Source organism: Tetrao urogallus (assembly GCF_951394365.1).
Source record: "Tetrao urogallus genome assembly, chromosome: 7".
Lineage (NCBI taxonomy): Eukaryota > Metazoa > Chordata > Aves > Galliformes > Phasianidae > Tetrao > Tetrao urogallus.
The window spans coordinates 49,497,868-49,523,674 of record NC_136820.1 but is presented as its reverse complement, the minus strand read 5'-3'; the positions used below and the strand labels follow the sequence as shown (position 1 = coordinate 49,523,674).

The 25,807-nt window shown below is 43.6% G+C and overlaps 1 protein-coding gene across 1 annotated transcript in view; it reads right to left on the bottom strand.

Annotated features, from left to right (window-relative positions):
• Positions 1 to 25,807, bottom strand: part of OBSCN (obscurin, cytoskeletal calmodulin and titin-interacting RhoGEF) — a gene marked incomplete at both ends in the record, with an annotated part of 161,587 nt that overhangs the window by 18,786 nt on the left and 116,994 nt on the right. Inside the window, 14 exon segments of the mRNA XM_079538679.1 lie at positions 268 to 349; positions 765 to 933; positions 1,762 to 1,874; positions 2,182 to 2,315; positions 2,569 to 2,692; positions 4,287 to 4,499; positions 19,573 to 19,678; positions 20,741 to 20,870; positions 21,448 to 21,550; positions 21,819 to 21,866; positions 21,869 to 21,985; positions 22,420 to 22,533; positions 23,668 to 23,845; positions 24,389 to 24,547. Of these exon segments, the coding sequence (XP_079394805.1) occupies positions 268 to 349; positions 765 to 933; positions 1,762 to 1,874; positions 2,182 to 2,315; positions 2,569 to 2,692; positions 4,287 to 4,499; positions 19,573 to 19,678; positions 20,741 to 20,870; positions 21,448 to 21,550; positions 21,819 to 21,866; positions 21,869 to 21,985; positions 22,420 to 22,533; positions 23,668 to 23,845; positions 24,389 to 24,547 (1,790 nt within the window).

The following is a 25,807-nucleotide window of genomic DNA, read 5'->3' as shown; positions in this document are numbered from 1 at the left end:
AACCATCAGCCCATGTCTGTGATCACCACAGGCCGTGTCACTCAGTGCGACCTCAAAACCCCCAAGCACTTTATCAGTTGGAGTGACCTGTGGGCTCCATGCACTCTCCAGCCTGTCAGAAACTTCAGAACAGAGTTCCCAGCACCCCTGTATCAAGGCAATCTCCCACTTGGATTTATTCATGGTTCTGCCTCTTGTTCCTGCTGCTGGCAGCTCGGGTGGGCAACTGGATGTTGGAAAATGTTGGATGCTGGAAAACCCATTTACCTTCCAATCTCCTGCTTAACCTCATACAGGGAATGGAGTTTTCTCCGGGTGGCCACTTTCTTTGCTGCTTGGTCTTTCTTAGCTTTGGAAAGGAAGAAAAATACGAAGGTTAATATTCAGATCGCCAATGGTGTACAAAGTTATTTCAGGACAGCGAAAGGCAGGAAAATGTGCAGGGCTCCTCTAAGCTTCTGCAGAGTTTGGTATAGCTGTTGGATTACACAACTTGCCAACGTGAACACTGCAGCATGGCCGTGCTTATTTCTGCTGCCCATGGTGTCACTTCATCACATAGTCTCAAGCAGAGATAGAAGAAACAAAGAAGCCCAACTCATTTGCTCTTTGCAGGTCATTAGAAGATTTCCCTTTATACAGGATAATGCCATACTGCTATCATGCAGATGCTAAGCTGGAACACGTGGCAGACACCAGAGGAAGATGAGTACACACTGCAGAGGTTATTGAAGCAGCTCACGCGGCTCAAAGAATGGTGTTACCTTCATGTACAACAAGCTCTGCTTTGCACAAAACCTCCCCTCCTGCATTTTTGGCAACGCAGGTATAAACACCACCATCTTCTGAGACAACGTTGTCCAGGATTAAGAAATAAGTCGTTCCTGCCTTCCCTTGATGGAGCCTAACGCTGTCTGTCAGCAGCGTGGTGCCCTGGAAGAATGGAACCACTTTTTGTTATTGGAGAACCAAGATGGAAACAGATGTTTCTTCTCTTCAAGAAATGAGAAAGAAGAGCAGAGTTACAATACATACTTTTCCATCTACCGAAGTCACTAACAAAATGCTTGCTGAAGAAGAACCCATGGCTGAATGTTTTTCTGCTTATACAACATTTCTATTTCAGAGCCTATACATTAGAATGAGGGCTGGGGAGGGATCCAACTTTGGATGTGGTTCATTCTTTGGCTTTTCCAGCACGCCAAGCCTGCCTGACTGGGCAGGAAGGTATCAGATGAAATCTAATACAGATTGATTTAGGAGTGATGCAATATTTGAAGGGGAAAACAGTATTCTGGGAAATGATAAATGATTTCTCATACTTTTTATTGCATTATTTACTGTCCTTGCACTCTGTTTATCAAGTAACTGTGAAAAAGATACAGAGCCTGAGTCACGCTGACAATTGGAGTAAACATTCTTAATCCCAAAATTCCTGACCCTAAAAATGACAGCATACACCTCGGTGGCTCTCAGACCGACACCAACCTCCCTTCCTGCCTATTCATGTACCCAAAATGATCTTATGGAAGGAGCCCCAGTGACACTGGAACATCACAAGGCAAAATTCAAGTGTGGTGGATCCAGGGAGAACTGCAGTTAATTAAAAACGAAAACAAAAACAAAAACAAACACATCTACAGATAAGATTCAGTGTAACAGGTGTAGAATGACACAGCAAAAAGGCTTTCCCCATAGAAGCGTTGTTTTGCAGCCCTTTCTGTGCTCCTCATCCTCAGCCAGGAACACATTTGCCCTTACCTTAAACCACAGAACAGTAGGTGGAGGGGTCCCTTCGATGACTGCCTGAAATTTGGCACGCTCCCCAGCATCCACCTGCACATCCTCTATTGTCACTTGCATATAGGGAGGACCTGGTGAGACACAATGCTTTGCTGGACCATGACTTTGTTCATGCTGTGCTGATGTAGGTTCAGTGACTCTAATGGGATTTATGGGATTTCCAGACCCAGGGTGTGACACTGGCTTAATTTCAAATCGAGAGATATCAGTGAAATATTTGAGTTTCTTTATGGTGGCATTACTTTTAGGCTCCTGCATGCTTGTTACTTTTTGTTCAGTAAACAGTTACTGGTGAAGGAGATGAATTATTCCAAACAAAGCCACAGGGAAGACAGTGATAATCACAGGACCTGAGAAATAGAGAAGGCTCCTCCTTACTTGTTGGGGTCTTCTCCTCAGTCTTATACACACGGGTTCTTTCTGTGGTCTCAATATAAACTTCACTGTGTACGTCCCAGACCACATCCCCTTCTCTCCTGTACCAGTCTCCTGTCCCCGCAGCCGGTCGTATTCTTTCACGAAGCCCAAGAGAAAAAGACCCAGTCACACAGCTGCAGAGCTATAGGATTACATTGAACTATGAGTTTAACCACCAGACTAACCAACATCTACTTGAAATTAATACAAAAAGAATTTTGATCCAGTGGAGTTCATTTCTCTCCAATATTTTGCATCCTTCTTGTGCAATGCAGAAGACAAGAATGAGTTCAAGTCACCACTAGCTTCCCTACAGAGAAGAATCTGTGTATTAGAGTGTATGTTTACCTGGAAATGGGAACAGTGCGCTCCTGAGTGCTTTCAGCTCCTTTAGATGTCTCCTCATGGGAAAGACCAAGGCTGGGCATTGGTACGCTTGGTTCTTCAGTTGGAATCTGCCCTTGTGCTTTGTCTGATAGCAGAAATAGGGAAAGTTAGGCACATCAGCTGTGAGGGCACATCTGAAAACCAGAGCAAACCTGTGAAGCCATCTCTAGTCTGCCTGGTGTCGGGACAGAATTTTTCTAACCTCAGCTGAGTGCAATCATTGAAGCTAAGGGGAGAATTCAGCCCTTTTGAGACAACCATATAAAGCAAAGGCCTTGAACAACAGCAAGGAGGCTGAATGGACACAATGCTGACTGGCAGCACAAGTTTTTCTACAGGGAAACACATGCAGGCACAGGTAGGAGAGGTGGTCAGCAGGAACAAGAAGGAAATTGGGTCAAAGATCCCATCTGGGTGGGAAATGAGTTTGGGCTTTCTGGTTACCAAAATATTTGCCTTCTTTTCACACAAATGTGATTAACGAGATGATTGTCAAGTCATCATCTTGTTAGAATAATGCCTCTACTAATAACTTAATTAGTTGCCTCAAGTGCAAGGACTGCAGAACCATCTCCTTCACTACTCTGTTCTCTCTGCAGTTGAGACCAAAGATGTAATCCATTTCACATTTTACTTCTGATGATTTTTGAGTCATTCTTCTTCACCACAGGATTATTTGCATGCATGATTTCCCATGCAAAAGGAGGAAAAAATAAAAATAAAAATTAAAGCCCTGTCATTTTTAAGCAGTTATTTTTGGTCTGAGTTCATGAAGTGCTTCTATTCTCCTACAGCTTTAGGCCAAAAATATCTTTTTTTTTTTGAAACCACATCTTTAGTTTGAGGGCTGTGGGCTGCATGACGTTGTCCTTTTAGGTTTGCATTGGTGGAGGCCAGATACTCTGACTTGACACAAACAGAGAAGGACAAATTGCTGTGGCAGAAGCAGGAGGGAGAGCGGCAGGGCTGCAGCTTGCTCACGTGCTTTAAAAACAACACAGATGTGAAACCTGAGGACATTGTGACACACATCATTGGCATCAATCAGTTAAATGGCTGAGGGGTCTGTTCAACTCCAGGGCCAAGAGACTGCAGGGGAACTTGTCGTGCCCAACATGCTGTACATTCTCTGGCAATTGGTAAAGGGATTTCAAATCTCCTGCTTGCTTTTGGCAGATAACATGAAAATCAAGAGCCCTTCCCCACCCCAGCACATCCAAAATCAAATTACTTCTGTGACTGCAAAAGGGAGAAAAAAGGCGAACAAGGAAAATAGGAAGTTGGGGGGAAAAAGGAGAAGGGAAACAAGGAAAAAAGGAAAAGGGGAAAAAAAGGGAAAAAGGAAAAAGGGAGGAAAAAAAGGAAAAAATACAGGTTAAAAGTCCATATATGGAAAAAATTCTCTCCTTCTTCACTTTGGGCAGTTGATGAACCAAACTCTGCTTCAGACACAGTCTTCAAGCTCCTGTTTCCAGGAAGCTCTGCCCCAAAGCTGTGCCCAACCCAACCCCATCCCACAGCCCCATGGTTTGTTGTCTCTGCATGTCCTCTTTCCTGTTACTGCTCAAAACAATAAAGCAGAGAACTGCAGGAGTGGGGAGGGGGGAAGAAATTGTGTTCAACCTTTTTTATCTCTATCAACCTCCATGCACTGCCTTCCAGTCTCATTCCAGACCTACCCTGCCCCCCAGCAGCCTGGGTTTGGGTGCTGACTTCGTGGAGCAGCAGAGGCCCAACTGCTGCATGGTCACCTCCTGGCGTGTCGGGGGGAAGAGTCACAAGCAGTGATGCTGAGTCCACAAGCTTCTTCAGAGCTGTCTTGATCTCCTTATCAGCACGCCGAAGGGAGGCCTGGACGGAGGTCTCCAGCTCTGACTGTGGAGATGGTTTTCCTACAGACAAGAAGAACTGCATTTCTCTCTTTGGTGCAAAAAGAAAACAATGGCAGCATGCAACCCATTGCAGTCAGATGGAACATCTGTCTTCACGTCCCTCCCCTTCTCCTAGAGCTCACAACAAGGAGACAGGCACACAGACTTCAGACAGACACATCCCACCAGGACAAGGACACTCCCAGACTGTGGAAAGAGGGATTTGTTTCGTGGCTCAACCCTACGTTGTCTGGTTGGGCAGATATACTTCCACTGGGGTCAGTGAAACAAAGCCAGTGGTGATGCACTGCACTCACAGAGAGGCTGGGTGCAAGGAGGAGGTTATTATCTCAGGGAAAGGGGAGTGAGCACTTACCAGACTCACCACTGCCCCTTGAAGAAGGGTTGCTGCTTCCTGAGCCTGCAAGGAAGGATGGCACAGAAGGCCCTGAAGCTCCTGCTTGCAGGAGAACGTTTTTGTCCTACTTTGTGGTATGCAGGTTTGCGTGACGCCTTTTAAATTTGCACCTGATGGTGCTTTTGCAAGCCAGCTCTAAAGGCAAGGTCACTTGTGTATACAGTACTGCAAAATGACAGTGACAGAGAAGCGTTGTAGAGGAAGATGTAATTTCTGCCTCAAGAAATGACAGCTTTGAAGGAAGAGAGATGACAAGGCTTTCCAAACAAAAATAGATTCTCGAGCACATCGCTGCAGGACAGACACCCAGGAGACAAACAGCACACACATCCCCAGTCAGCAGAGCAGAGCATAGGCCAAGGTGGGGATATTGGGTGAATCAGATGGGGAAGGACCTCAGGAGCTGATCTGATCCAATCTCCTGCCCAGCACTCCTTAAACAAATCTTGATGAGGCACAACAAAGGGGCAGGAGATATCTAAGGATGCTAGAACACTCATCAAAGACAGACAAAACCCATATCAGATTACAGCTATTCATCATAGTCACAAAGAGTACAAACTTGAATAAACATGCAGTCCATGATAAAAAGCTCTGCTTCAGACACCCCTTCTGGTTGCCCAAGCCTTTATTATTTTAAACATACTTCCCATGTGTATGAAAATGTGTTTTCCATGAATAAAATTAAAAATAAATCCGACTATATTCTTGGAGCAGAAAAAAATGACTCCCAGCCATACTATGAACTGATTCCCAGTAGGCAGCAGCCTTATGTGTGGTGTTGTGTAAGTGCCAGTGGGCACAGATCTGCAAGCCTGTGGACCAAGATGCAGGGAGAGCAACTGGGAGCTTGCTTGAAAAAAACAGTAAGAGTACTTGCACACAGATGCTTCTGACTCAATTCATGCCATTCACATACAGCATGCCCTGCAGCTCTGTTTCAATTCTGCTTCTTTCTCAGCCTTGAGAAAGTAAATTCCCTTGATAGAGCTTAGCAGGAAAACTTGCTTGAGTCAGCCCCCTTGCTAGACATATTATCATCAGATGGCTTGGGTTGGAGATCATCTAGTTCCAATCCTCCTGCCATGGGCAGGGTTGCCAACCAATAGATCAGCCTGTCCAGGGCCCCATCCAACCTGGCCTTGAATGCCTCCAGGGCATCTAGATTTTGTTTTGTTTACAGCGTCCCCTCCATGGTGATGGAGTATTTCTGTTCTGGGGCTGTTGATGGGAAAAGCAACTTTTGCTCACACCACGTGCCCCAGACTGCCCCATTGGTGTCCATTAGCCATGGGCTGGGTGGAAAGATCTTTAAAGACTTGGATTTCCTGGAGTTCCAATTGTGCTGCCCTACCAGCTGGGCAGCTGCCAACAAAAGAGCTGTTTGGAAAGGCATGAAACACCCTTACTACCTATCAAGGAGAAAATATAACTCTGTTTAACTTGGATTTGTGGCATTGTGGTCAAATGTGGTTGTAAGCTCGCTACAGACTACTGAGGCAAGAGATTCTCAAACACTCCTGGTCTATAAGACAACGTGGGATTCTTCTCCTCTCTGTTGCTATGGTACTGCTTTCTTCCCTGTTTAGTGATGCTATGTGCTATAATCCAAGCTGCTGACCTGAGGAGCACGAAGATTAGCTGTGGTACATCAGGTTAACCCTGTAATGATGTCTGCAACGCACAGCCTGTTTTACCAGTTCCAAAATGGTGACCATGAACCTTTCCACCTCACATCTCCTTCAGCCAATAACCAAAACCACAAGAACCTCATGGATTCTGAGCCTCCAAATCAGCCTCAGGGGATCCAAGTAGGCAAAAACTGTTCAAAATTATTTGCTCCTACAGCTGAACGGGAAGTGTCCATCAAAAGAGGTTCTTCCATTTTAACTCTTCTGGAACTGTCTATAAAAACGGCAGCCAGAACCCGAATGCGTTGCTGTCCTTGGGCTGCAGATCTGCTCCTGCTTAAGTTGAGGGGAGAAGCTGATGAGATGATGGAGTATCAGGTGCAGAGAACAGAGAAGAACACAGAAACCCAGCAAGTTTAGAGACAGCTGATGCAAGACATTTATTGATATCAACTCAGCATCTAACAGTGCATCTTGCATTTGTTGTTTTTGTTGTTTTTTTTTTAATCTCAAGCAAACTGAAGTTTCCACTTAATTAATACCCATTTACCTGCAGGAATTACGGCAAAACATTTCTTGTATTATTATTATTTTTTTAAACAGCTGCATGTTTTCATCTACAAGAAATAAACCCCCACACGTCTCATTAGTTATCTACACAGTTTAATCACTTACAAGCATCATTTTTAATCTCTAGGAAAATATGTTGAACGTGTATGTAGCAGACTGCTCAGACACCTTTCATTTTGTGAACAGGGCTCCACAACAGATTTCAGACATTCGTTTTGATTGCTTTTCTTTTGCTTAGATTTCAAATGAAAGTGTAAGCAGATGTTAATTGCTTTGAGCTAATGAATATATATATTTTTTCTAAGACCAACGGAACTGCAGTTTTCCAGCTTCTTTAAAAAAATATATACCTGAGCATCAACCACATCAGATTGAACCTCCACATCTCTTCACAATTCTTTACTATCTCTCGAGTGAGAGTATGCTTTAAAGGCAGAGCAAATTCCTTTCTCAGCAGTGCCTGTGTAAATCATAGAGGTTGGAAAAGACCTCCAAAATCACCCTGTCCAACCGTAATCCAAAAGAAATCCACTGTTTGCTGTGGAGTTATTCTGGATAGATACCTGAAGAGCTGAGATCAGAACCAGGCCTGATTCAAAAACGTTTTCATTTTCAGAAGGATTTCCCTGATGTATTGTTTGTTGCTTTCCAATGCAGAGGGCAGTAGATGAACGAAGCACAGATTACATTGCTTACTCATAAAACAAGCAGTATAAACCAAGGAGCTCTTATCAAAAACAGGAGAGCAACACAAAAGAGGTCTCATTTCTTTCACCGCGTGTGATCACTAGGAAAGTGCCCTCTATCTTGAGGGTAGTGCACATGGTATTACACAAGATATCCTGATGGATCTTGAAAAGCAAAAGGCTGAGAAATGCATTCATTTTTGTCACCATATGATCAAGGTTCAGCCACAGAAGAAAAAAATGTAGTTTTTTCTACAAGCACCTCTTGTAAATTCAGACCCTGTTTGCAGGAATATTGCCTGGACTCCAGAACAAGCTTCACAATATCACCTAGTTGGGAAACACTGAGACAGAGCATCACACACCAACATTTCCAAGGCAGTAACTCACTCATCCTCTCTATTCATGCCAGCTAGAAGCTGCATCTGAGAGCATTTCTGGTTTCCCTGTTCCATCTACATGAAAACATTTCCTACTGCAGCATGGCCACACAGCTCAGTAGGGATAAGGTGTCGGGACTCCTCACCCCACAACTCCATTGGATAGAGAGGGCCAGTGCTTGGTCCTACTGAGATCAGTGAGAAATTCCAGTTGACTTCAACCAGGACCACTGTTTGGGCCTTTCAGATAATTTCTTTCCAAGGCTGAGCAATGTGTTGAAGCTCTCTGTGCTTTATCCTCTTTAGCGAAGCCAACAGGAATGGGCCATGCCCAGTGCATCTGAGCCTCACAAGCAGGCTGCAAAGCTGCAGAGAAACTCATCAGACAGCAGCAAGGCGACCTGTGTGATGTGATCCAACACACACTGCTTCAGTAACACGAAGCAATTGTAACTGACAGTGCTGCCAAGCAGCCCGATTTATTACAATTTATTTTTCAACCAGGCATTTGTGGTAAAGATCTGCTTGTGGTTTTCTTTGGTTTTGTTCTTTTTTTTCCTCTTTTTTTTTTTTTTTTTTTTGTGGTGCTCCTGTCACTTTGCTGCAGATCCATGGTGAACTCTTTCTAGCACATCAGGAGACGTTCATCTGTTAACAGTAAAGTTTCACCACTGGCACAAGTAGGAGATCAAATATACCAGATCATTTTTCCAATAGCATATGTTGACAAAGACCACATTTGTGGTTCTTTGTATGCATTACATTTGATTACAGTTGCAGAAGTCATTTTGTGCAGCTCTTTAATCTTCTGCTGCACATTAAGTGAACCTATATTGTAAAATATATGGTTTATAAACCCACTAGGCTAGTATGCAGAAAAATGAAACCTACGCCTATAGCGGACTTGAAAATAGCAGTCATTGTTAAAAATGGCCTTTTTTGTAGTTTTTCTTACGGTGGAAGAGAGCAATGAAACCTTTGGCTTCCTCAAGTGTAGAGAAGTGTAGAGTCAAAGCAGTGTGGAGCTTTGTAACCTTGAGTGCACGCAGTGACAGATGGCTTTAGCAGGGAACAGTCCTCCCATGCTGCTGCTGGAGGATGCTGAAAAGCGTCGATTCTTTCACTTCCTTGCCATGCTATCATTCACAGGTTTGCACTCAAAATAATTCTTAAGTTCGTGAACAAAAAAGCACTTATCCACGTGTATCTGTGTCACAGGTAGGAGAATCAGGCTTTTTCCAAGCCTACCCCCGCAGCTCCTCTATGGAATGATATATGTTCACCTCGATCGAAGCTTTTACAATTACAGACTGATCTGACAGACGTGTTCCCTTTAAGACTGGAAAAGCTCATAATTAAATACATTTTACTCAACGATTTTCCCTCGTACACATTACCTTGCCATCATTTTATCATTCTCACCAATTCCCCTCACCCACAAAAATTGTGATCATTTGCTGATGGTGTTTTTTTGTTGTTGCTGTTGTTCTACAACACTGCTTCCTCTTGCAATGACAATTATGCTTGTCTCTGCTCAGCTCTGGGAGAGGTCTTCTGTGCTGATGTGCAACGTGACGGGCTCACCGACTGTCCCATAGCTGAGGGTTCTCGTGGAAACTTCAGTTTTAAAGCTTGACTGCCCGTTGTCTGCCGAGAGTTGGACTTCAGTGCAGAAAGATGGTTTCACGGTGAAGGAGGGAGCAGAGGAAGCTGCCGCGTGCACCCCAGGCTTCACCTCCATGCAGGCATCACTCACATGGATGGAGATGTTGGAAGAGCCTACGGACTGCACACCAGTTACTCGAGACGTCGAGACGAACACGCTTCCTGGAATGTGCTCCTCCAACGTGCTGAAAAATGTCTGCCTGGGCTCAGACACCACGGGTCTCCCCAGGTTCAGCAGCACTGGCTTTCCGATGGTGGGCTCGCTGATCTCTGTCTGGAGCACGGAGATCTCGCAGGGTCTGTCTGTTCTGTGGTTCTTATCGTCGCACCCGTAGGTCTCGCCTTCTCCTGGAACGTAATCTTCAAGATCCTCCAAAGTCAACATTTTGCCGTTGTGGGTTAAAATTTTGAGGTTCCGGGTGCTGATGTCTTCCGCCTGCACTTCCTCTGGTTCATCAATCATAACGACATTCTCCTCTTCTGGAAGGACATCTTCAACCACTTGGGGCATCCCCTCTTCAACAGGCCAAGATGTGTCTAGCTCATCCACTTCTTCAACCTCTGGCCTCACCGATGAGAAGAGAGGTCCATGCTCATCTGCTGCAGCTGTCTCAAACCTGAAGCTCAAAGGCTCACCCCCACAGGCGAGCAGTGGGGAAGCAACCCTTGCCCCACAGTGCTCACTTGTTTCCTGGGGGCAGCTCCTTTCTTCAGATCCACAATCAGAACAGGAGTTATTTCCTAGCTGCTCCGACTCGCACGGGGAGCTCCTGTCTTCATTGCTGCCTTGAGGTCCTTCCTGATCCGCTGCATACACCAGAGGCTGGATATTGACTTCAGAGAGACTTTCTTGGGGCAAAGATGTTTTTGACTGTTCCACCAATTTATTGTTGGAATTGTTTGTATTTGGATCATCATCTGGGGAACGCGTCGGCCTTGAGCTGGGGAAAGTGAATGTTAACACCCCCGAGTCATCTTTTTCTTGTTTTACTGGGGAAGATCCTCTTTTCCTTGCAGGCTTTTGTGATTTTTTCACCTTGAATTCAATTATTTCTTCCACTTCAACCCATTTGGGCTTTTGCTCTTCCATCTTGGTCTCCACGGTGATCTCTCTTGCTGCTGCTCCTTGCCTCTCCTCTGGCTCTGTGACATAAAGTACGGGGACAGCAGACTTTGAGGTCGCCTCTTGCTCATGCCTGTGGACAGGCTGCCTGATCTTAGTGACAAAAACTGGCTCTGGAGTTGGCTCCGCTCTTGGGGAGCGGGAAGGTGAATGGCCTGAAGAAGAACGGGCAGGAGAAACCCTTCCCCTTTGCCTTGGGCTCTTCACCACAGTAGTTATTGTCTCCTCTCTGATGAGGGAAAGGGTTGAAATGGAGTTGGCAGGAAGACAAGACTTTTTGGGGAGCCACGCTCCGTTTGCACATGCCAGCGTCGATCAAGGTGCTGTAGTGGGGTTAGTCTTAGGAGCATCCAGAGTTGAGTGAAGCATGTCATTTCGGAATGGATACACACACAACGCACACGCCCGCATGCCCATCACTGCCTACTTGCTGAATCAGCCAAAACCTTTTTGCCTAAAGTGGATCCCAGCTCCTTCAGCCTCCTTGTGTGCACAGACACATGCCCAAATGAGAAATGGTCTTCTGGACTCTACTGTATCTCATATGCTTGCAGTGAACACCTACTTTGTGCCCAAATAGCAGTTGCACCCAAAGGTTTTACGCACTCTAGTTTACCCATTTCCTTAATGTCCATGGCTAAGATCTAGGCTTGGTCAAACAAAATGGTAAAATGTTTTTTACTTCAGTAGAGTCAGTAAAGTCCTCTCTTTTAGTAAGTCTATCTTATCTCTATTTTATTGATTAAAGATTCTTTTTAGGCTAGAGATCTTTTTTTTTGCACTGGCAGAATAGTAATGCTAAAAGGGCATTAAGCATTTGGAAGCCAGGAAAGTTTAGAATACTTCCTGCAGAAGTCACCTATGCCAAAATACACTTGTTATTCATAGTACTGTTACTGCAGACACAGCCTGATCCTACTATCAGCAACTGATATAGGAATACAGATCAATCTGGAATGCCTAGTTGTTATCTCTCAGAGTAATTCTGCTGGTCTTTATATTCTTCGAGGTATCCAGTGTGGTTGGGATTCCTCACCACCTGTGCATACATACATTCTGCTTGTATCGAGATAATTATCTACTCCCATCCCAAACTGACTTTAAATGCATTTGGGGACAGGAATATCCAAGCTCAGATTTTAATGTTCTTAATTTACATGTTGAACATGCAGTTTTCCTGCAGAATTCTTTTTGTGTCATTTTTTTTACATGGAAAAACCTGCAGGTAAAGACAGAGTTTGATTTGCAAGTGTAAGGAATCTGAAGTTCTGCTGCTTCAGTGGAGCTAAGAGGAAAGGTGATTTTGTTTCTGCCCTCAGATTTTCATTCTACCTCCAAGCAATAGAGACTTGAATAATAAAAAAAAAAAATAGAATGAACTGAAGGATAAAGACAACCACCGGATCCAGGAAGGAGTGATTATGTACAAAACAATAATTTTTATTTTGTTTTCTCAGTTCCCTCACCAGCCTCAGCACCTAACTTGACCAGGCTCATCTGCTCCTGCTTTGCTCTTTCCCACAAGTTACCATCACCTTCCTGCTCTGCCTTCCCACGCTGACCTTGTCTGCTGACACTGCTCTGCAGAGCCTTCATCATGACCACAGTGCCTTTCTGACCTATCCAAAACCAAGTCCCTCCTGATACAGATATGAATGAACCCACTTGTGTTTGCACTAGACTTAGCTCTACATTGCAAAGTTTCAATGCTTTCTTGGCTCTGGGATTTACAGGGACGCTGCTCAATCTTGTCTCTAAATTATCTGTCAGTTTATTTCCTGCTTATTTCCTGGTAATTTCAAAAATGCTTCTGTTTCTCAGCTTGCTATGTTTTAAAAGTTGCGATGTGCCCTTAACAAGCTGATCCCAAACCATATTCCATCACCACCCTCATTTTAGCTTGAGGGCCTCCCAAATGAGCTCACAACCCCATCCTACCAGCAAAGGGAGGACAAGTTCCCTTAGAACCATGGAATCATTAGGGTTGGAAAAGACCACTGTGATCATCTAGTCCAACTCTCAACCTTGTTCTGAGATCCCACACATAAATGTACCAACATACACCCTGTTGGGGCCACAGCCCTTAATTTAAGAATCAGTTCCTGAGCTGTCCAATGCAGTGTGTTAGAAATTTAGAAGCCAGCTTATCTGATGGTATTTTGCATTATTTTGATATTATTTAATCAACCAATAGAAGGTGCTGCTTCTGATCTGAAATCATAAAGGAGAAAGGGCTACTATTAGCTTACTGAGGGGAGATGTGAAAAAAAGCATTTTTCCACATGATTTCCAGGTGCAGAGATGTAGAAAGGTAAGATTCACTAAGCGTAGTCTGGCTGAGAGAGATTGTTTCCTGCTCAGGACTTTCTTGGGATGTTTCTGAATGCAGTATCAAGAAGTTTGTCTCTGTTCTGCTGCCCAATGGAAATCCGAACCTTGCACCTTCATTTTCTGGTATTTGAAAGGTTAAAAAAAGGTAATGACTCAAATTGTTAACTCAAAGAAATTAGTCAAAGGCAGACCTAAGTCTTGTTCATCCTTCCCGTTCTCTGCCTACTTGCTGGCTCAGGGCAGGAGCTGCTGGGTGTTGGGGCCATGGCTTCATACAGACCACTGGCTCCAGATGGACATGGATGATAACTGATAGTCATCACATAAAATAATAGAAGGAGAGATAAAGCACTTGTGGAGTCATATCTTAGCTGTCATTTCACAAATCAGCCTCATCATTTAACAAAATTGCTTCAAAAAATGGCAACTATTAGAGTCATGTCCAAGGCAAGGGCTGGTTTTAGCAAAATCATGACTTTTGTGGGAAAGCACTTACCCAAGGACAAAGTTGAATGTCTTGAGGGAGCTCCGACAACCTAGCATATAAGTACAGTCTTCCAGTATCATACAATTCAGTTATGCCCTTGTTTATGTTGCTTAAAACCAAGAAGATGCTTAAAGATTTTAATGGCTGATGAGCTCCCACAAAGAAAACACCATAGGCTGTATTTGTTACGTTTGCTGGTCTTTTTGAGTACCCAGTTCCTAAAGTTGGTTTATTTCAAAGCTCTGATTCAGATTGTACCTTCTTGAGCTCTTGTGCAACTCCGGCAATATTCAGTGGAACTACTTCTCATGTTGTATCCTAACAAAAATTTGGCCTGTGCTCTGCCTAGCTGCAATGTTGCTATTTCTCTGAAATGGACAGTAAGATTTTTCATGTGGTCACTTTGCACAACACAAAATACCATCAGATCTGGTGGGATAGGGGCGAACACACTTGCATGGCCAATAAACACAAGCTTGTTATTGGATCATGCAGAGGCAGCAAGGCAAAACACAAATGTTACCCGAAAACAACAAAAAATAATCAGCACTTACATGATGATGGTTTTCTTGGGCACTTTAGTCTCTTGTTCAGTGACTACAAAGAAAACAGTATGAACAGCATGGGGTTAAAGAGAGGCAAAAGCTGAAATGATGAAATTAACTTTGCTCAGTTAATCAAAATAGACTGGAGTAAAAAAAAAAAAACAAAACGCCTGTACCATCCCATCCATGCTTTCTGTGGTTATTTCCAGCATCACGTTTAGTGATTGTGACCAAGAATGAGGATTCAAATGCTCTTTGAGTAATTTAGATTTGCTAATAACTGTGTTGAGAACAATATTTCAAAAACTGTTGTTTTTTTTTGCTACTGTGAGATCCTGACTTTTGTTTGAAAGGCCAAATAGAGAAGACAAGTTACTGCGTTTTTTACCTCTTTCCCTTCCCTGTAATACAGTAGTGACGGTGTAAGAAACCTGGGAATGCTTTGAGATGGGAAATCCTGGAGAGCTGAAATGCTTTCAACTGTGCTTTCACTTACTTGAAGAGTTTCCCCCAAACACTGAACACTTCCTACTGTGGACTAGATGCAAAATCCCAGCTGACAACAATGACAACGAAAATCATTATCATCAGAACAGAAAATGAGCATCAAAAATCTCAGGAAGCCCCAAGGTAGCCCTGTAGCACACTTACATTTGCTCCTTCCCTTTTGTTCTAGCGTGTGCAGTTTTTGTGAGCCCTGCCCCATGCTGAGCTAGAATCTTGTAAGGCATGCCAAGATATAGAAAAAAAAATGATAGAAGATTCAATGACTTTGCAAGTATTTGTTCAAACAGACGTTTTTGGAACTACAAAAGATAGCATGTAAAGAGCCAATAGAGATTTTCAGCAGGTCCCCAACTTACAGAATCATAGAATGGCCTGGGTTGCAAAGGAGCACAGTGCTCATCCAGTTCCAACCCCCTGCTGTGTGCAGGTCACCAACCAGCAGCCCAGGCTGCCCAGAGCCACATCCAGCCTGGCCTTGAATGCCTGCAGGGATGGGGCATCCACAGCCTCCTTGGGCAACCTGTGCCAGTGCCTCACCACCCTCTGGGGGAAAAACTTCCTCTTAATATCTATAAATATTTATCTGCTGGAATAAAATCGAGACACAGAACTGGGCTGTTTAGAACCTATTCTGAACCACTGAACCTATGTGAGATCTGGAAAAAAAAAAAAATCAACATCTAGCCCCACCTCTTCTTGAATAAGTTAGAAAAGTTTCTAAGAAACTTAATTTAATCTCAAAATAATTTTCTAGCAATTGATTTGCAGCCTTCTAGCCAGCTTATAATCAAGCAGCTCTGGTGTTTTCAATTTGGTACAATTCAAAGTGAACTGCAAATTAAAAAAACATATATTCCTAAAAACACAAAAAGCAAGAGATTCAATTCTGTTGCAAACTGAATTTGTTGTAAAACCTCTATCAAGTGGGTCCTGGTGACTCACAGTTCACTGCAGAACACTTCTGTTTTGTATGTGCTGTGTCTGAGGCGTGAGGGAGGATTTACACAGCCCTCTGTAAAGGATAGAACCACATGAAAGTAGGATGAGAGAATCTGGGTTTCTTTTCCCGAGAGGAAAATATTCTGCATCCATTTTAGCACCGGATTTATCATTTCAACTTGTTTGAGAGCGTTGTAGGAAAACAGCTTTGCAAAGCAGGAGGCCCTGAGAAGCAGGTTAAAAGCTGTAAGCATTAGGGTCAGCCAGTGCTTCTGTAGGGCCAGACTCCTCCTTGGTTAATGCATTCAATCAGTGCCTTGTGAGTTACGGAACATTTAGGCTTAGTCTGAATGGAAGTCGGCTCTGGTTGCTCTGAATGGTTGAAAGATGGTTTCCAATGTGGCCTTTCTTACAAACTTTAAGCTCTACTTTTCCCACTCCATGAAGCTTAAACCCATTTCCACACTGCATAATGTGTATCTCAGAGATGAACCCACAGCAGTGGATCCATGAATTGCTAAAGCCAACTGCAATATGGGAAACTCAGGGGCATAAAGCAGTTCCCTAAAGTGGGAGGCTGAGTGTTCCTCTGTATTTAAAGCAATCTTACATCTCAGAGCCCCGGGATACGTGGCTTGCAAGAGGGATGTTATCAAAAGCCAGGTAGAATCATAGGATCGCTAAGGTTGGAGACGACCTCCGAGATCCTCATGTCCAACCCCAGCCCACCCCGCCATGCCCACTGACCATGTCCCTCAGTGCCACATCTCTGTGTTTCACATACACCTCCAGGAGTGGTGACTACTGGGTAACGAATCTGCCCTAAGCTCTGCATGAGAACTGAGAGAAAGCTATAAGGATACTTGTTGCCTTGCTGTCACTGTGCTATACTTTGGGTACTTCAGGTTTTATCTTCACTTGAATATCCCATCCTTTCTCCTACTACTCACTGTTCTAGACTTGCCTGCCCAGATGAAAATTCAGCGCTTCTCAGAAACACTGGGTTTTTATTGGGAAAAAAATGAACAAGTTAGTGAATGTGGGATGAGGGAATTGCAATAACAACGTGTTAAAAAGGGATGCCAGAGCACGCCAGCCCACGCTGGGTCAGATCTGCTGTATGGAGGTTAAGCAGCAAGGCGGGTGGCCACAAAGCAGACAGTCAACTTGAAGTCAAAGAGAAAGATCTTCTTTCCATTGCATTTTTTGATGTGTCTAAAATTCTTCATATGTCTACAGAAAGAGGATTTTTAAAGCAACTCTCCGTTGACTTCAGTGCAAAAACCAAGTGTGACTGAAGGCAGAAGTCAGGGGGTCCCTTAGTTCAGTGGTTTCCATCCTTTTGATTTTGATCCTTCCAATTGATCTGCAAATTTCCATACCATGAATTTAAACCTAATGGCAAGAATTTTGCTTTTAAGACCCCAAGTGTTGGTCTGATGACCACCACTGGCTGCAGGTCAGGGCCCGTAAACCACTGTACTAACGGAATCTCAATCGTGATAGTAGGTTTGGCTTGGTGTAATACACAGTACAAGAAAATGAAAGCTAACACAACTGCAACTAAAGCCCCTTGGGTGTCTCAGGAGGCTCCTATTATAGTCACTTCCCAGAACCAACAATAGATCAGGTAAACTGGAAAACGGACATAGCAGCCATTTTCTGTTGTAGTAAAACCACACAGCAGCAATGTAGTCATCTTGGTGAAGTTATAAATAGTCCAGTTTTCACACAGAGAAAAGACTGTAAGGATGGAAAGCGAAAGCCTTCCTGAGATCCATCCATCCTCCTGTTCTTTGCCAGACGAGCTTGATTTTTCAATAGGTAGATCAAAGTGGTCACTGATTCCCAGAAAAGCAATTAACTCCCTCCCACTTTGGTACAAGCGTACTGTGCCAAACTTATCCCTGATATGATTCTGCTCAGAACAGCCATCGTGGTCCATGGGTGAGCCTGCTCATTGCTCTCGACTGCCTTGGAGCAGCTCCCACTGTTTCACCCTGGAGGTCACTCAGGGATCTATTTCTTTCCCTATTACCAAGCTCAGTCAATTGCAAATCACAGACCAGAGACTATTTCATAGCAACAAGCTCCAATTACATTTCTTCCAACAAACTCACAAAATCTTTCTGTTTATGGCTGTGGGAGTGACATCACATGATTAATTCAGGGCTGAATTTGTAACCCCATGAGCTGTTTTACAACCTTTGCTTTTATAGCATTCTTGGCACAAGGAAACTTCATGAAGATATGCCATCCTAACAGTAATTTGTGTTCCTCTACATACTGCATATGAGTTATTTTTCTCTCTATGTCTCAGCAAGGACAAATCATTAAAGTACCTCAACATTAATGCTACCGAAATAATTGTAGTGTTGCTCTACAGACACCATTCTCCCTGCCATGCTGTTTGATGATTTACAGTATTCTGGTAAAGAACCACAAGGAAAGCAAGCATAAAACCAAAACATGTGAGTACATAGATCTGGATACTGCTGTTAATGCCCTGGTGTGTCTGAACCCTCTTAATGTGTAGCAATGCATTACTGGTGTCTACAGAGGGCTGACCCCATGCTCCATCCTGACCAGGACCCTCTCTCAGACAGAGCCAACATGGGGATATAGATAAGGAAATAGGATTGTGGAGTACCATTTTCCCTGAGTATTTTTCCAGACTCTGGTCAGAAGGTCTTTATATTTGATGGCCCTCACTTGGATGTGGATAACAACACTCAAACCCTGTCAAAAGTACACTTGAACTCTTGTTATTATCCTGAGTTAATATGAAAACATCGATGATGAGGAAAGAATATACCACAGTTCTTGGCGAACCTCTGGCCTTCTTTTGCCATGTCCCAATTGCCTGCATCTGGAAGAGCTCTCTGACATCGATGCTTGTTGGCATGGAATGACCTATGCCTACCCCAGTCCTCTCTCTCACCCTTCAAAGCAGTAAGCTATCCACTATCTACTGTCCCGTGGCTGTATTACCTCCTGAACTGCTTCTGGGGGCTGCTCAAGAGAGACAGCACTGGCTGTCCCATGCTCAGCCATGCAAGGATGCTCCTAACATGTATGAAGAAACAATTTTGAATGCTAGAGAATATTCCATTCTCAGATTTGGCCACTAATCTAGATTTGTGTACCTAGCAGACTGCTTGTGTAAGTTCCTTTAGTAAAAAGGTATCTTCAGGAAGGCAACTGAGGAAGTTAACGTGCTAATAAAGGGATGTGTTATTGGATGGTGTAAGATCAGCCCATATGATTTGGTTGAAAGATGCATGGAAAAAATGGAACAGATTCTGTGATTATGTGAGTAGTCCTAGCAAAGGGTTGAACTATTGTGCAGGATATACAGCAGTCAATTCTCCTTTCCTAATAATTCCAGAAGGTTTTCAGTAGCATTTCAGGAAAGGATCACAATATATCTGCAGCTTTATTTACTGGTCCCTGTTCTCTGTCAGAAAAACGTAACTCGTGTTCTGCCAGGCTGACATACATTTCCAAGCACTGCAGCAGGAACAGAAACATTTTTCTTGGCTGGTGTGACATACCCTTCATTTACGCCTGCTTTCTCATATAATGTGTTTATGAACATTATATGATGAAGTTGATTTGCCAGATTTGGAAATCAACAGACGGTGATGGGTATATGGCTGAGCTGCAGTATACCCATGCACGTCTTGATGGACATACAGATACATGGACACCAACAATCAACATGGATAAGATGGCAAATATGTTTGAGCCTCAATGAGATGGTTTTAGAGTTAATACACTGACATACTTACAGAGCTGGACAAGGACCATACCTTCAATGGTGATGGCTTGGTCTCCTCTCCTCTCCTGGGTCAGGGCTGCAGCAGTGTGATGGTAAAGTTCTGCTCCACTTTTTGCTGACCCTAATCTGTTCACCAGCTAAAGAGAATTATGCGGTACTGAATAAAATGCAGGATGCTTTTCTACAGTAAAATCTTCCCATACTGTAACAATAAGTATTTTGCAATTACCTGACAACAGAAGCAGATGAATCTGTGCCCCTAGGCCTGAGCACAGTTTCAATGAACACATGCTGCTCACTAAGTTCATTATAATGCTTTACCATGAATGACTTACACAAATAAGTTATGGAACAACAGCTAGCTTAGTTACTCATTGTTTGCTCTGTGATTTGGTCCTAAGGTAACTATCTCTGCCAAGAGCTCAGATTCCTGCCATTTAAGTGGTAGTTAAACAGTTGTGTTAAACAGCTGTGTGGTTTGGTTTTGTTTTTTTTTAAATCATCCTTTGGTCTATTGAATCTTACTCAACCAAGGCAACACTGGATCTTGGGATCTTAGGCAGGTGATGTGGTTTTGCTAAAATCCTAGCAGGAGTCTTTAAATTGGATCAGACCACATAAAAATCAATGGAAAAATTGTGAAGTTGCTGCGAGCTCAGCCACATCCCCTTTCATTGCTGAGTCCTGAGAGCTTATTACTATTTTATTACTGTGAGTGCACAGACTATGCCTAATTTTTAGAAAATATTTTACAGCATGTTCATTCTAATTTTTAGATACTTCCCATGAATGCTTGCTAAATATACAGGAACGGCAGTGGTTTCCATTTCTGTTTACTTTACTTCTTCCTCTTGGATTTGTAGTGACATAAATCTGTTCTAGTTTGAAGGTGGTCCTGAGGAAATAATCACATCAGAATGATCCCAAACTTGCTAAGATGTAGCTCTAGAGATCTGGATTTAAGTTCCAGAGTAAGCTCACTCTATCATTACTAGAACAACCAAACTCTCAGATCAGAGTCATCCTAAGCTTTCAGATGTTCAAAGTCCAGATCAAGGGAGAACCTGACTTGTATAAACATTTTTGATATGGCACGCAGCAACAACTTCTCAGTCACTAATCCCATGCAATGGATCTCAGTGCAGTGACTTCTCCAGTCTACGTCATGTCAGCAGATCTCTAAATCTCTCTGAACTTACTTCACATTCATAGTGTCCCATGTCTTCATTGGAAGGGTTCTTGACCACCAGGACTATTACACCGCTCCGTGGTTCACTGAAAGTCTGGTATTTATTTGTGTCCTTCAACAATATGCCATCCTTGTACCATCTGCATGGGAAAACACTTCATATGAGCCAGAAAAAAAAGCAGTATCAAGATGTTCCCAGTTCACTGATCCATTTATCAGACCAGTGAGCACACAAATCAGGAGTTAATCATTAGCTAAATGCTTGTTTCTTGGAAGACAGTCATGCAGAAAGGTAGATCACACATGGATACTGAAACATGTGGGGTGCAGAGACCCTTCTCAAGAAATCTCATCAGCCAATGCAGGGAAATGTGCTTCTAATCATTGAGAAGTTATATTGAGCTTCCTGATTATCGCAGACGGTTTGCTCGATTCAAGTGTAGGACAAGGAGAATAAAGCGACGACAAAATGTTGTCAGGGCATGAGTGTTTATATCTAAGCATTATCTGTAAGTACTGTTCCACATTCCAGCCAGAAAAAAACATATTGAGAAGCTAAGGAAGGGTGGGATAGGGAAGAACCAGTGTGGGGATGGTTGTAAGGTAAAAAACTCAGGGAAGAAAGGGTCATTACTTGGGAAAAACAAGCAAGGAGGGTCTTCAGGCCATACAAAATGGGAATGTGGGATTTGTTCCCAAGCTGCTTGAGGAACTGACCTGATCTGAGGCCTCGGTGCTCCTTCGACAGTGCAGGTAAATTGAGCATCCTCACCCTCCACAAAATAAGCATTTCTAACCTTGTTCACAAACCGTGGTGGCACTGCAAAGCAAAGGTAAAGGCAGTGAACAGCTGGAAATACAACAATGCTCTAACAGATACAAAGGTGTGTCCCTGACCAGATAATTCTCAGGATTTCAGTGCACAAGGCAGTAAAGACCTCTTTTTTGACCTGAGATTTCACTGCTACTGTATCTTCAAGAAAAATTAATCTCTCTTGCATGCTATATAGAACTTCTGGAATGTCTTCATATTGATGCTCAGGGAATTACATTGCCCTTTGAAACAACACCTCTGTGCAGGTCTTTACCTTGAACAAGGATCTTTCCTAAGGTACTGGCATTTCCAGCAGGACTGAAGCAAAGCACATGTACTGTCCTGAGTCCACGCCTGTGAGGTTGTCCAAGATCAGTGTGCAGGAGCCATCAGGATCTTCTATTATAATGTGATGGGGATCCACCTCCACTGGCTTTCCATCTTAAAAATTAAGGGAAAAAACTCTTCGTAAATATTTCAGTATCAGTTATGTTTTCTCCACAGGACTTTTATCCAGCACGTCCACTTCAGAGGAATGAGAGCTGCATTTGCTTTCTAGCACCTGATGTTAGTGATTGAAGAACGAGCTCTTTACCTCCCTCAAAAGAAAATCTTCCTGTAGGTAAATGGGAGGATGGCTGGACTGGGTGATCTTGTAAGGTCCTTTCTACCCTTGTGATTCTGTGATTCTATAAATCACTCTTTGGGTAAATCATTTGTCACAGAAAGATCTATATTACCTACAGCTAACATTAAGGCTAGAATTAGGTATTTCTAGGTGACCAGCCTTTAGATTACTCACTGACAGCTTGACACAGAGCAAAGTACAGAGAGAAGAAACGTGGAGTACATGTTTCCTGATGTGCTTCTCATACCTTTGTACCAGCTGACAGATGGTTTGGGAGCTCCTGTCACTTTGCAAGCCAGCTTCACTGTCTCTCCCAGCTCGGCTGTACAGTCTGCCAGTTCTTCCTCAAAGTCTGGAGGAACTGAAACAGAATCAACAGGTTAGCCCCAAGGAGGATAGGGTGCCTATGGGATGGCTGCTGCAAGGTAAGATGATAGGCAGCATTTCTGGAATTCTGGAAAATTGGCTTGAAATGACAGTGAGAATGAAGCAACCTAGATGACAACATAAAGATCCAAAGCAAATCCATGTGCCCAGACACATGTATTTGTAAGCCAGCATTGTAAGCCAGAAGTTGAGGGTGAAATGTTTGACACCTGATGAAGTAACAAGGGACTTTTTATGGTTAGAGGTAGGGCTCTAGTTCAAATCTTGTGGATATTTCCAATGGAGTGGTCTGGGGTCTTTGTCACCAAATCCTATGGTTGTCTACCTTTCTGCAATCCCTGCCAGAATAAATGCACCTCTAGTGCCAACAGCAATTCATGTTTTAGGTGATTCAGTGTTTCATTTCTCTCTTCATTTTCAGGACTATTCTGCAATCTAGGGAACCTAGAGGGAACCTGCTTCAGCAGGGGGTTGGACTCAACGATCCCTAGAGGTCCCTACCAAACCCTGTGATTCTGAGGTTCCGTGCCTGTGCTGCAAAACGCCCTTTTTACTGGCAAGGATGTCTAAATATGAAGACAGAACTGAGCAACTACCTCAGCCTATGGCTAGTCCTCTATCAAAGCTAACCTGTGTACGGGGTTGAAATTGCAGTGGAGAGCCATCTCTTCTCAGCTCATCACCCTGTGTTTTACAGACTTGGTCTATGGACACTGAAGAGTAATAAGAAAGATATTCACTCGCTCTGCTATTGCCTCCAAATCACACAGGTCCTATGGGACATCTGACACGTAAAGCTGGTCGCTTTGGTGATATACAGTCCTGGTTCTCTAGATGGTAAATGGAGTCATATCCTATGGAGTTGATCAAGGTGCCTATCCTAGTTCAGATGGAGTACTTAACTACAACCATTCCAGTTAAAGCTTACTGCTTGCAGTCAGGCTGTGCAAATTGCTATTTAGAGCAGTGATGTGGTTTTAACCTGTGGGAAGCCTCCAACCCTCGTTCAGTTGAGGAGGTGGCAGATGACCCTCGATGGTCTCCTTTGTCCTAGAAAAAAAGTTTCCTTCTCCAATCAGGGAGCCAATCCCAAGCAAGCCATACTCACTCCAGACAGGCTGGCTGATTCGCTGCTGTATGCCACAGATTTCTTTCACCCAGGAGTTCTTGATGTTCACTGTACGAGCCTGAAGGAGGTATTTGCGGACTGAGTCCTCCCGCTCGTGCCAGATCTCAAAGGCACGGTCATCCCCTTCCACCATGTCGTTCACATCTATGTTGTTCAGCTGCAAACAGGAGGAGTGCAAGAAAGTCAACACAAATCCTTTGTTCATTTCAGGTAGGGCTGAATTCCAGCCAGAACTGAAATCTCAGAGTTTAGTACGATTCAGATCTGGGCCTAGCCTTTGTGATTCAGAAACATTATCAATACAGGTTTTAAATGGAAACAGTTATTAAACACCAGCAAGTCTCCTGCTGTCAGTGCATGCACTCTTCAGTGGACGCTACTTATGCCATTCCCATCAAAGCTATGTTACATGCTCTAACAGCAAAAAAGGAAATTAGAGTAATTGTCAGACAGTGGGAGAAATGCAACATGGCTTTGGCTGAACAGCAATCAGAGTCACTTTGCAACCCTTTCCTTGGTATTTCTGACTTTTGGATAGCAAATAAACGTTTTCCTGGCAGTAATTATTATATTCCAGGAAAGTCATGTCCAGTATTAAAGGGTATCTCAGGGTGGGGCACATAACCACCCTCATGCGTAATGCCGTAGGGTTGACAATGGGCTTAGTAAAGAACTCTAAAAGGCTTTTTATTTGCTTGACCTTCATGATATTCTTGAAGATGTAACTGTAGGTGTCTGTCCTCGTGTCTCGCTTCGGTTTGCAGATCACAAGATAATTCCTGAAGAGGAAGACATGTCTTTTGTGTCCTTTCCATGCCATTCTAGCTCCTGGAGCTCCTTCCCACACAATGAAGTGGCCCTGGCAGGAAAAGAAGAAAGAGCACATAGTTATGCTGGAATAATTGCTGTGGTGATGTTATACCATTTCTCAGCAAAAAGATAACCAATTTTTGGGGATAACAATTTTAACCATTGTATCCTTATGCTATGCACCATTGTTTTATTACAACGTGGTTTATTACACACTCATTTGATCTCCTTCACCAGAGCAGGATGTTCATTTTCTGTACCCTCATGAACTGACAACTCCAATTAATAGGTTCCCCCTGGCACCACTGGGGAGAAGCAGGCACACCTGGGGTGTGATTCAGTGGGCTTTTGTTATCAGATGTCTAAATGCAGACAGCTGAGTTGTACCAGACTGTCTCAAAATGGCTGTAATTAACCTTACAACTCCACTCAGCAGAACACTGTGATTCTCAGGAAAGGGGGACACAAAGAAGCAGAGTTAATGAATTGCCCAACGTGACACAATAAGTCTACAAAGAGACCAAAATTTGAGTAAGCATGCTAGAAGTCAAGAAACATAGAATCATTCAGGTTGGAAAAGACCTGTAAGATCGATCACCAGGTCCAACCCAAACCCACCCCCCGCCATGCCCCACAGACCGTGTCCCTCAGTGCCACATCTCCACAGTGCTTGAAGATCTCCAGGGATGGTGACACCACCACCTCCCTGGGCAGCCTCTTCCAGTGCCTAACCACTCTTTCTCACAAGTAATTCCTAATATCCAACCTGAAACTCCCCTGGTGCAACCTAAGGCCATTACCTCTCAACCTATCACTGTTATCTGGGAGAAAAGGCCAACCCCCACCTTGCTACAGCATCCTTGCCAGTCATTGTAGAGAGCTATAAGGTCTCCCCTGTAGTCCTACGCTGGTTTCTTAATAGATAGGTCATCTTTCCTCTATGCTCCTGTTCCTGCAGTGACCTGAAGAAGCACACAGCTCTTCTGAAGACACACGACTGAGTTTTGAAATGACATAAACTGATCACAAGTTGTCACTGGAGCACATACAAAGTATGTTATGTTTCCTTGAACTGACATGCCCTGCAAACTAGTCTCTTTAAAAGAAGGTGAAATTGGTCCATGCACTTTGCTCATAATAGGAGAAGGTGAAGAAGGAACAACATGCTGTAAAGATCATGGTGGGGGAGTGGGCCAAATCAAATCCTATCCTATGTGAAGAGAGGAAATAAGTACATCACATGTGAGCTGGCCCATGAGCATCAGTACTCTTGTCCTTTAAACCTTTGTCAAGCCAGTAGACCCATCTT